General features: G+C 37.8%; 1 protein-coding gene across 1 annotated transcript in view; it reads left to right on the plus strand.

The window, feature by feature from the left end:
- LOC140934537 (uncharacterized) overlaps positions 1-13,013 on the plus strand; it is a 125,414-nt gene that overhangs the window by 91,535 nt on the left and 20,866 nt on the right. Inside the window, exons 3-6 of the mRNA XM_073384144.1 lie at positions 10,104-10,411; positions 10,836-11,085; positions 11,822-12,062; positions 12,940-13,002. Coding sequence (XP_073240245.1) covers positions 10,104-10,411; positions 10,836-11,085; positions 11,822-12,062; positions 12,940-13,002 — 862 coding nt within the window. The remainder of the gene's footprint in view (positions 1-10,103; positions 10,412-10,835; positions 11,086-11,821; positions 12,063-12,939; positions 13,003-13,013) is intronic.

The following is a 13,013-nucleotide window of genomic DNA, read 5'->3' on the forward strand; positions in this document are numbered from 1 at the left end:
TTGTTTTTAACTTATTTATGCTAATTTAGAGAACTTTTATACACTTGAAAATGACCTCGGAGAGGTCGAAACGTCGTGATTTTTTATCGCTAATATTTATCTCAAAATCTATAAAAAATACCTGGAAAAAAAGTTTCTTGAAAACTTTGTTGACAATCGGTTGCCATGGGTACGAGATGACTTACTTGATCTGAAATAAAAATATTTTTAAGCTAAAAAAGCGGTTTTATAAATAAGTTATTTATGCGAAGAAAAGACAAACTTAAGAACGTCTAGTTGCAACATATTTTAGACTAAAAGACGAAACGCACTTCTTTCGAACATTTCACTATTCTACCCCTCTCTAGATTTTTCTCCGTGCTAAGGTTTCTTTGCGCCGTCTGCCCTAACACGCTTTCAATAGGCATTTATGGCGAAATTATAGTCAACTATTCCAGCCTCTAATTTCAGTTCAGGTTCGTGAAAACGATTTAACGATTTTGAGCAGGGGGCTTAAGTCTGCCACAGACTGGTATTCAGTCAGAGTGAGACTAAGTGGATGCTATCTAGAACTAGACAAAAACTGAAATACTGACTGAAACTTTCGTCAGACATTGCAAATGCAACCTCTTGGGAATACATTGAGGGAGTACCGAGCTTTTGCTGTCTAGGAGATCGTTAGATCAGTATACGCTATAAGTAGACTAACAACTGATGTTTTCACTCATTACTTTTCAGTTTGTTGACGCGCTGTCGCTGCCAAAATGGCCAGCAGTGGAAAAGAGAGTGTTGTCACTTGACAAGCCCGTCACTGATGTGGACTGTGAATTTCTACGAACCATTTTTGTTCTTGCCAATAAGAATAGTTCAACGCTGACTTTCCCGAATTTCTTCAACGACGAAAAACTTCAGGGATATGCAATTGTTTTGAAGATTCTCTCTGGTAAGACATGAAACGTGACACATATGGACAGTTGAAACGGGCCACAGGAAAAACTCTCCTGAACTTATGTCATTAAAAAAGTGGAAGATATTTTTTTCAAACTGCATCTGAAGATCGCTCATCGTTTCCACTGTTGAGATCAAGGATAAGTGAAGAAGGAAGATTTAAGGGAAAAAACTTCGTTATTATTTTTTTCACTAATAAAAAACATAACTGATCCTGATTATAAATACGATAGGAGATCAGCTTATCGCAATTCAGACAAAAGGCTATGAAAGGCCATCTTATAAAGAATTAAGAAACAATATTACGATCACATCCAGTTAGCCGCAATCTGAAGTAATGGTACAATGGTCGACGAAAAAGTTTTATAAGTGAATTTATTTTGATGGTAACTGAGGTAGGATTTTTATCTAAGATTTTAAGGTCCCGGAATAATAAATTATAATCATTTCTTTGAAATAAATTGATTTCGGATCACAGATCAAGTTCAAGAGATGGTTACAATCTTCGCTGGGTGAGGGGGATTTGATTTTTATTTAATACTGGACTGTAGCAATAATTTGAAGTTACTGAATTGCAGATTAAGTTTTCTTTCTCGATGCACTCAACAGATTTGTCGGAGGATGGGATGAAACCTGGGATGAAATTGAGAAAGCCTGGGCCGAGCAGGAAGAGCCTTCGGAGTAAAACAAAAGAAGTAGCTGATTGTTTTCAGGAGCAATTTGAGTTTGCATCACACGAGTCAATGTTGTAGTTGCGAGATGTGACAAATATTTGAAATAGTCCTTTAATTGGAAGTAATATGATACCCCGGTCATAATCACGTGGTTTCCAATCATTACCCCAGTAAGGGGATTGTTTCAGTTGTATCGTAAATTTTGGTAAAACATTTAATACAAGCGAAAGCTATCACAGATGACAACGCTCTTAACTTGGAGCATCAGTGGTGAGGTTTTTAATTTCAAAGTATCAGTACTCCTACAGAGACTCAAAATGTCCACAAGTTAGTACTTGTAATCAAATGGTGACGAGTGAAATTAGGGAATAATTTCACGCGTGTTTTGTCCAAATCCTAATAATTTCCCGAGCCTTTTGATTACCAATTGATATTATGGATGACGAATTGCACTCACAGTAGTTGGTTTTGGATAATTTTATCACGTTGATTGTAGATTGAGAACTCCGCGCACTGAAAACTTTAGATCTTAAATTTTGCCTTAAGTTCAGAATTGATGTGCTTTTTCGTGTGTTTAGGTTTTCTAAAGCGGCTTTTAATGCCCGTGACATCTTCATCCATAACATTTTAAAACTTCGTCGCCATCTTTTCACTGAGACGTACGGAAGGTTTCCATTTCACATGTGAAATTACAAATTAATGCTGAAATTTCGCGCCAAAATTAAGGAGTAATTCGTCACCCATGATATTAAACTGATAAACGAGCCATGTATAATGCACAAATCAAGATTATTTCATTGTAATTATAATATCATAGGTGACGAATTACTCCTTAATTTTGGCGCGAAATTTCAGCGTTAATTTGTAATTTCACATATGAAATTACTAAATTGCCATGGCAACCTGCCGTACGTCTCCGTTTCAAGATGGCGACGAAGTTTTAAAATGTCAGGAATGAAGATGTCAGGGCATAAGAAGACGCTTTAGAAAACCTGAACACACGAAAGAACACATCAAGAAGGATTCTTAGAGGTATGTTGTCGAAAAATTCTGAAAACCTAAGCCAAATTTTAGCTCTAAACGTTTGAGAGAGTGGAGTTCACGATCGATCGATACGATCCAGGATAAATAAGCCAAAAATCCTCGATTGCTAAGGTAATTCGTCACCCATGATATTAATAGGTAATCAAATGGTGACGAGTGAAATTAGGGAATAATTTCACTTGGGTTTTGTCCAAATCCTAATAATTTCCCTCGCCTAAAGGCTCGGGAAATTATAAGGATTTGGACAAAAGGCGCGTGAAATTATTCCCTAATTTCACTCGTCACCATTTGATTACACATACTTATTACCAGAGTGCTTAGTAGTTATTAGAGACCCTTAGATTCGAGGACGAGGACGACTACGAGGACCAGATTTAACTTCAAGTTTTTTTCTCGTCTTTTCAAAGAAATAGATACCTCGGAAAGTTTCATTGTGCTTTTCTCCGCCAAATTATTTGGCATTATTATTTTACTGAAGGAGATTAATCCCTCTCCCTATCCTAAAATGATAAAAATTCTAACATTTGTCAACTTGTTTCCGCCACTTCGACATTCTCGCCAAAATTCGTAGTAGGATGACTACGGCTATCACGTTTTCCCGCCAAAATGACTTTGGTTCATGCGCGTGCATTAAAAACTCGTACCTGTAGTCTTACTCGTCTTAGAATCTAACGGTCTTTATTGATCGGGACGTTTCAACCTCTTACTGCTGGTTTCAGTTACGCGTTAATGCAGATTTACCGTGAGGTGCTATTAGTGGCACCGTGGCTGCTAGTGATTAAGTTTCGAATCTCAACCATGGTGATAATTTCTATCCTTTGAATTGTCATTTTTTTTTTGCTTCCCTCGGGGGTTCGCTTTGCGCCTTAATTCTGCAATGACAGCTTGTGTTGAGGCGTACTTCTAAATCTTAGTGAGTAATTTGGAGTTACCTAGGTAGGAAAATTGACACCATCGCCTGATGAAGAGGACTAGCAGTACGCGATCGAAACGTCGTGATCAATAAGGGACAATAGTGAGACAAACGTTAAACAAGCCCTTTTAATAATTACGGTATAGGCCCTCGGAGAGTACATTAGATAATTGCATTTTAACGGGAGGTAAATTACCGAGACAAATGTCTGTTATGTTAGAATTTTGAGCTCTGTAGGTTTTATGTTTGCAAAATTTTTACATTCTATTAGTTGAAAGTTTTATAACCAAAACCCTCCTGCCAAGAATTTCTGTACTTTTCTAGGAAGTTACACCAACAGTGAAGTTAATACCTGTGGGTATGTGTTCAAAAACTTCAAATGGCTGTTTAAAGTCTTGTCATCAGCTTTTATTAATTACAACCACGGTAAAATTTAGACCCTGACCGCACGTATTCGTACCTTTTTCGCATCGTTTTCGCCCGTCCAAACGTATAACATAAATCGATTTGAAAACGATAACTTACCCGACTGCGCATGCTTGATGCATATGCCTCTTGACACCGGTAGCGAAAGTAACCCAACAATGTTCTGCAGCCTCCTGGAATAGTCAGCTTGAATAATTAACAAAGCTAAATTTGCTTGAAAACAAGCAACTAGGTTAGAAATAAGCCCAAGTAAAAAAGACAAGAAAGGGAAGCGCCCGTCCGCCATCTTGAATAAGTTCCTAATATTGCGCGGAGTGGATTGGAGCTGATAGTGTGACCTCAGCGTTTTCGAAAAGTTCCGTTTTCATTGATCGTTTTCATCGGATACGTGTGGACGGAAGCCGTGTTCGTAAAGAAAAAGTTGCGTTTTCAAATCAAAACGGATATTTGTGGACAGGGCCTTACATGAGATATTATCGTGTTTTACGGTCCACCTTTCTTTGTTGCAGCCCGGATTTCCAATTATTTACTAGCCTAGCTCGTTTTTTATTAACCGTATTCGAATATCTAGATTGTATAAAGATTCACTTTGCTGAGGGATTATTTGTGTTCCCACAGGGGCAACATGGTTAATGGTTGTTTTGGAGAAAAAAAATGTTCTGTGTAATTTTAAGCTTTTTATACTATCACTTTTACCAGTAAATTACCCAGCTACAGTTATCGTGCATTGTTTGAACACGTAATCTAACTCCGGCTAATAAAGCCCGAGAAGCAGCGCTAAGATCCTTGTTCTGGACTCCTGACGAACCGAAGAAATTACTAGAAGTGTGTTTTGAATTTCCCTTTAACCTGATTGGCGAATCGTTAATGGCATATTCAATTTGCCAATAATAGGGTGTACTCAAATCCTGGTACACAGTTAGGGGCTCAAAACAAGGACGTAACAAAAGGTTTTAGTTTCGTTTACCACGCAAGATTAACTAGAGTCAACTCCCTTTATTATGGTCACCCTATTTGACCGTGCGTCGGTTTCCTTTTATAGAAACAGTCGTGGATGGCGCGGCGCATGACATGTCTTTAGAAACTTCTGTTATATAAATAATGGGTAACATAGATTTTATATTTAGGCTGACTGTAGTTCCTCTTGTGCGTTAAGTATTTTAATGGAATGGATGAACATTAGGCAGGAGACAATATAAGCAGTCGTAAGAGTTGCAGAAGAAGAGTGAGCTTGAAACTTATTAACACAGGGAAGCGTTAACCTTCCAATGCTAGTGTTCTGTTGTCCTTCAGTGACGGGGTCTCTGCTAGCGAGAATTGACTGTACTTACTGGGTTAAGTAAACTGCGAGCAAGCTTCCTAAAGTCACTTTACCAGTTTTGCTCCAGACAATTTGTATATGTTGTGGTCCATTTTTATCTTTGCTTTAATTTTTTGTTTAAACCCATTATCATGCATTACCATGCCCAAAAACAAATGGAAATAAATTGAACCACAACATATACAGTTTTTTTAAAACTACATTATGTTCCGCATAATTTAATATGAACATAATTTAACACTAGATATCTTTTTATGAAGTATTTTTATTTGATTAATTGGTAGCTGTAGAAAGCGCAAAATCATACTTTTTAAGAATCTACAGCGATAGTTACATAAAGATTAAAACATTTGAACGTCATTAAAACTGTCTTATATGAATAGGCCGACTGTTTTAAAACCCTCAGCACAAATCGCCCAACTCTCTCTCATTTCACTTAAATGACATGACATCACATCGATCACGGTCGACGGTATTCGTAGAGGCGGTTCTGGTAGTAACCACAGTCGTAATCTTGTAGCCGAAGGATATTACCTGAAACAACAGCTGGAAATGACAGTCGGTTATGGAGGCGAGACACGATGATGATGATGATAATCTGCAATTAAATACCATTGGAGATTTTCATAGTTATGTTGATAACTCTCGGCTTTGATTATCTTTTAAGCTAAGCTGTGCTTAGATGATGATGTATCAGGGACGTCAATCATTTAATTTACTCCGACAAAGATATGCTTAACGACGTCAAAAACGAATTTCCAGGCATAGCACCACGGTATCTATTAAAAAATGGCTGCTGTCAGCGCCGTCAGGGTATCGTGATGTATCCAAAGTGAGGATTGTGCGGAATTTGGGAGCGTGGTTCGATGACCAGTTAACTTGATGACGCACACATTCCTAAACAAATGCACTAGTCCTCTTTTTTTTCACTGCCTTTTTAGTAGCTAAATAGACTACCATGATAGTCTATTAAATGGTCTGCCTTAGTACCTCAACACCATTTTATGACTGGCTACTTTTCTGATGCTTTAAGAGATACAAGAGGCTCTGAAGATAAATACGGACAAGGGTGGGGGGGGGGGGGGGGGCGGCAAAGATCACAGTAAATAACTTAAGGTTATTTTGACTGAAACTTTTATCAATGATTAAGAGAAAGTGGGTAAGTACTTTATGCCATGAAGGTACACAAGTGCGATATGTATATGTACGCATGGGTTATTGGGATAACTAGAACTAAGAGTAAAAACTGTGAAGCCGGTGAGAGGTTATGCAATTAAAAACCACGATACCACCCTTAGACTGCTATTTTCGGACCATAGACCCAATTTAAAAATAGCCGCTGGAATAATTAACAATTATTTCGCAAGCCCGAATGGGCTCTGAGTCAATAGCCCATGAGGCCGAAGGCCGAATGGGCTATTAACTCAGAGGCCATGAGGGTGAGGGGAATAATTGTTTTAGTAAAATCCAACTAGTTGGTCAAAAATATGGAGACAAAACATTTTTAGCTAGCTAAACGCGATTCAGCCGCCATTGTTTTGGTTTTCAAAGCCGGCGCTTTTCGCTACTAGAGGGCTATAACATATAGCCTAGTAGATAGCTCAACCAATCAGAACGCAGCACTGTTAATAGACAATTAGTTGGATTTTACTAATATTCTTTAGCCTCTCTCCTCCGTAAATGTCTCTCTGTGTTGTGGGGAGGCTGGGGACAAAGGAAAAGAGAGCCGGTTCTATTTTTTCGATTATTGCTATTTTTATCCTCTGCGGAGGGAGAGAGTTCTTTAGCTGAAATTAAAATTAGTCGCACTGACCTCGCTCGAGATGACGGGTATTCCAGTGACTTTTGAACTCAAGAACGAGGCTAGTAAGGCTGATTTTAATATGAACAAAAAAAATTAAACGAATGGCAACCTTTCCATCTGGTCTATGGGCTTAGGATATCTAAAAAAAGTTTTAGTGTGGCTAATAACATTTCACATTCGAACAAGTTGTATGTATAAAGGAGAAAATGTAAGTATAGGCTACGAAACCGATCAAACCGTTTGCTGGCTATTTCGGTTTGCGTAGCATGACTCCTTTTTATAATGGTATCGTCTCCTAAAACTGTGTCATGATGCATCGAGTGTGATTGGTGCCAACGAATACGCAGTTTAATCAATCATATCTATATATTTATGCTGTTTTCGAGTTTAACTCTATAAAGAGTACGTTTTGTTTTTCTACGTAAGTTACTAAACTTAAACATTTTTTCATCTACTGAATATAACCATTGCATTGAGTGGTAAAAAAATCTACTGAGCCGAGCCTTTTTTTGTCCTTTTAAATTTTAAAACTTGAACTGACAAAGAGAAAACAACCATATCCTTACATTATCATCATCATGATCCAAAAAAGGTTGTGAAACACATCATTACTTAAAAAGGCCGGTAGGGATAAAAGTCATTAGCCATAAAAATTCTCGGGTTATCCGCAGTTACCACACTTTGCCCAGCCAATCAGCTTCCAGAATTGTGCACAGGGCGAGATGATAAACAAATATTTAATGAGACTCGGGGAAGTAAATAAAAAGGTCTGAAACGAGGCTGACTGTTGAGTAATAGCTCGAAGGGATTCAGCTACTTAAGCTGCAGGGAGACTGAATACCGGATTACATCATAAACATTCATTTCTCTTGCAAGGTAAGGTGACTGAAAACCTCCCTCAAAACTCCTTTTCTTAATATAAGTAAAAGAAAAACTCCAAAAATTCAAGGCATACGAAACTGACGGAAGTCGATATTTAGGTGTTAGAGACTGACATGAGTGCTAAATTAACAGAAAACAAACTATGGCCGGGCAGTGAAAGAGTAAAAGAGAATGGTTCTGCACGGTAACCTTACCCAATTTGGAAACGTTCTTTGCGGAGCATACAAAGGGGCAAAAGCAGAAACTTCCATACAAAGTATCGTTCGGTCAGGCAATAAACTTACTGAGGAAAATACTGGGCGAAGTATCGCTACCGTTAAAGAGAAGGGGACTTTTTAAAAGAGGGAAATAGTAACAAACACTGTAAAATGCAAAGAACTAAATCCGTTTGGAGTGTACGAGTTTAGGGTGATTAGAAGGAAGAGCCCAATTATGGCAAGAAATAGTAGCAACACTCAGGTCTGGAATGAATGTTAACCGCTTTCGGCCTTGAGAAAGGCCTTAGGAACTGAATTGAGAGCGAACATTTTTTTAGTGCCCTAAAATCGTTTTTTTAGGGCGACATGTTTAAGAGCACCAACAACGAAGGCGTCGTGTCATGTTTAAGAACGTAAACAACAAACTAAAATGCCAGGGTTTACACATTAAAATGCAATACGCGATACATAAATATGCACCAGGAAAGAAATTGTATTTATTTCTCTTGCATACTAATACTAAACTACTTCGCATATTAATCAGGGGTTTATTTGGCCCTCTTTATCCTTTCTTACAATCAAACCCGGGCTTGTGTTTGAAGACTGTTGATTTGGAATTATGAGATATATAGCCCCCCTAACCCTCCCTCTCCCCCCCCCCCCCCCCCCCCAAAAAAAAAAAAAACGGACAAACGAATGTCCAGATCCTCTCGATCGGATCTCGAGGTTTACCAATAAGATAAAACGACGAAAGGATTGGAATTACCTCTTTTTCAAATGTCAACATCAAATCTTAGAGCCGTTTCTCCAAGATATTGAAAATTCAGGATAACTGAGGAAGACAAACCTAAACAATTATAGAAGCACATGGTTTTCAGTTTTCATTCCTGATCAGTTTCTTTCCCATATCTTGTTTTTAGAGGACTGAACACGCAAAGACAAGGTTGAAGTATCATGGCGGTAAGTTGAATATAATATGTTCTCTGATTCTGGAATCCAGAGTCTTGCCACAAAAAGGTTAAGTTGTATTAAGTTGCTTGCCTTTTTTTTTCAGTTTTTTACTCTTTGATTCACGTGTGTTCGGTTTCGGTGATGAACGGTATATTTTATATACGCATAATATTGATATTACTAGTAAGAACCTGGTGGTTTAAGCTGTCAGACATTTGCTATTTTAACAACCAAAATACTAAGTTAAAAACATTTTATGAGCTGTACCTGTTTAGCCAAGCAAGATTAAGCAAGCTCTTTTTTGTGGCATACAGTCAAATTATGACAAACATTTTAACCACGAAGTTTGACTTTGAGATTGGAAATTTTATAGCAGTCTTATATTTCCTTCATAGAAAATAGAAACCGAATTTAAGAATTAATCTTCTTAGGCTGAATTGCGAATCACTACTTAAAAATACAGGAACCTATTTCGCCAGAAGTCCAAAAATGCAAGTTGTTACACGTGGGAAGGGGCTTTATTGTAATAAACGGGGAAGTCATACATGACTTTTTTGACAATTATTATGGTACCAGATGCCTTGTTGATGAACGCTTGATTGACAGGCGTTCGAAAGCGGAGTAGAGAATTCGGGTGCACCGGAAACGTACCGCTTCCATGTATACTCGCTCACCCTATCCCATAGGCTAGTCTTTTTTTACTCAATATCGCTCCCCTCCAGCTCTCTTTATGACTCCTTTCTGCCGTGAAACTCGCGAGGAAGACTTTTGGAATGCATTATGCTCCAAATGTGAGAACGCACGTTTGTTGGGAAGAGGCACACATCGGCGACTTTGTCAAGATTCATGCACGTATTCGTAAGATTGAAGCACTTCGATAATGTGACTCGTAAATCTTTTTAGTTGACTTAGTCATTACGCTAATCATACGGAGTAACAGAGGTTTTATATATTTTGCATTCAGTTGATTGACAAGTTGCTACGTGAATTCGCGAAGGAAAATTTTGGTGATCACGAAGGAAGCTATTTCCCTGTTGTCCATGGCCGAACCCAAGATATAAAGTTACTTACGCTTGTAGTAAAGAAACCTACTACATCCGATCAAGAATGTGGAGTCAAACCGCAGAGGTACACCGTTCTTGCGGAATTAGGAAGGTACGCATCTGAGGAAAACGCTGAAGAATTTGAGACCATGATGAAGAAACACATCGTAAAAGAAGATTGCGGGATATTACCAGAGGGTGAAAATGAAGATGGTAAAGGAGCTGGAAGGTAAATATTAAATTGACAGTAATGAAACATTACGCATGGTTTATAGAAAAAAAACCGTTTTTTTGCTCTGATCAGATTGGGGTACCTTGCGAGTTGATCAGTCTACTTCGTTCTTCTTAGATAACTCGGTAGGAAAGGTCAAAGCGACTCTGTTATCAAAATAAATAAATAAATAAATAAATAAATAAATACTCAAAGTTAAATCTGAGGAACTGACATCACTACTAGGTTATTTTCATGAAAAGAAATATTGTAGAAACTATCTGGTCAACTTAAGAAATATCACCTCTTTGGATAATCTCCGCCCAAGCAAAGATTTTCTGTTTAGTTTTTTTTTACCCAGTAGTGCAGTACTAACCAATTTTTCATGTTGCACCAGCTTCTAAAATCTCATACGAATACTAATTTGAGTTCTTTAATTCAGCACGGTAGAAATTGGGGGAGACGCTGATAATTTTGGCAGGAAAGGGATCACGATAAGTGAAGATCTGGGATCCCTAGTGCTGGGAAGAATTGATCAGGAATACATACGTGATCCGGACCTACGTGAAGTATTGGCTAAAACAGATATAGACAACGAAAAAGCAGGTGTTTTCGAAGGCCAACAACTGAGCTTGATAATCTCAGTAATTTTCAGTGAGCGATTTGAAGTTAAAGGCAAGAGAAGGAACAAGGTATTTACTGTCGGAAAACTATTCCATGGTAGTAAAGTAGTGATGAAATTAATACGGTAACCTTTTTGCGCAGAAATCTCATTAACTTACGCAAAACATCAAGGACGGCAAAGATGATTTGTCTTTTCTCTAATGAATAAAATGCGGGATCGACAAAGGGTCAATAATGCGTAGGTGGAGGAGGAAGGTGAACAATGGAAATGTGGTGTTGGTGGTTTTTGGAAAGCAATTTCTTCATTTTACTCATGAGAACGAAAAAAGGTTATGACGTTATCTATGTTCATATATTTTTGCACAAGTCAATGAGATAGCTGCGCAAAAGCGGTTAATTTCATCACCATATTCTCAATCATATCTGATATTAAAGTGATGAATAAGGAAGAAGAGAAAAGGAGAGGATTTTCTAAAAAAAAATAAGTGTATACACAACACGACTTAGTGTTTAATTTCATTTTTACTTTTAAATAAGTGATCTTGCACGTTCTTGAAACTACACGTTTCTTTTCTTGTGATGGGCTGTACTGTTGTAAATTGAGTATGGCACAGTGTGAATTACAGCGGTCTCTTGATTAAGAAATAAAAGTTTAAGATCCGGAAAGATGCACTGCTATAGACTCTTGCCTAGTCAAAGATGTTTTCAAAATTCAGCCAAAAAGGAATCCTCAGTTTACATTAATGCTGCTATTCGGTGGACAAAGTACTACTCTATCTACTCATTTGAACATTGGTTTTGAAGATCGAAGGAGACGCAGAAGTAAATCCCCCAGGGGTGAAAGAAACATGCAAGACGATTGAAATTCCACCAAATATAGCAACGAGGCTGAACACTCGAGGACCAATCCTGTTCAAGTGCTGTCGCGTTGTGTATAACAAGGAAACAAACCGACTGGAACTCTCCGAGGAAGAGGTTGTTGGAAAAGATTTTCTAAGATGTAAAGAGGACGAGGAGGACGATGAGAACGATGAGAACGATAACGGTAAGATCATATACATATATATACATATATAGAGAGGGAGAGGATCGAGGGATGACGCAGTGGTGAGAGCACCCATCTCTCACCAATGTGACCCGAGTTTAAATCCCGGCATCGTAGCCATATGAGGTTCTCTCCTTTGCTCAGAGACGTTTTTTTTCCTTGGTACATATACTCCGGCTTTCCCCTCTCTGGATCGAAAACCAACATTTCCAAAGTCCAATTGCACCAGGAATGTGGATGTGCTATCTCTAAATCGTTTTTTATTATTGATTTATTGATTCATTTAATAACAAAGTAGAAAATGGAAGTCATTCTCTTTGATTTGAGGTACGCAGTTGACTGCTGTTGTAGCTCTTCAGCCTTAGTATAGCGTGTTTATCGACGTAATTTGATTGTATAATTGCACAGATAGATTGAATTTAATCATTTAATATTTGCGAACAATTAGTTAGGTTGGTCTATTAAGTGCTGGCTTATACCTCAAAATCTAATTAGAAAACTATCTTTAGGCGCAGATTCTTAAACATATAAGAAAACATATAACATGGAAAGCATTTAAAACATTTTTGAGTTTGTAACGGGATAAAGCTTTAAATCGCGACCTGAGGAATAATTCTGAAATATTTTCTTTATATTGTAGATGAATTTTTGGGGAACAGTGCACATTGTTGCTAGAGTCCGAAGAATAATTCCGAAATATTTTTTTCTTATTATAGATGGGTTTGGGGAACAGTGTACATTGTAGCTAAAGTTGCCTCCTCTTTATTTTCTTTCCACAAGAAAGGTTGGGAGATTTGTGTTTTGTCCAAGATACGGCGTAGCAATATAAATTTTTGACAGTTGTATTAAAATGTTATCTTCTAAATTCATCCAACAGGTTTGTCTGAGAAAAATGAAACTGGAACAAACGGGGCTGCGCAGGACGAGCCTTTGAAGCCAAGTGACTAACTC

This window comes from Porites lutea, chromosome 4, assembly GCF_958299795.1.
Source record: "Porites lutea chromosome 4, jaPorLute2.1, whole genome shotgun sequence".
NCBI lineage: Eukaryota > Metazoa > Cnidaria > Anthozoa > Scleractinia > Poritidae > Porites > Porites lutea.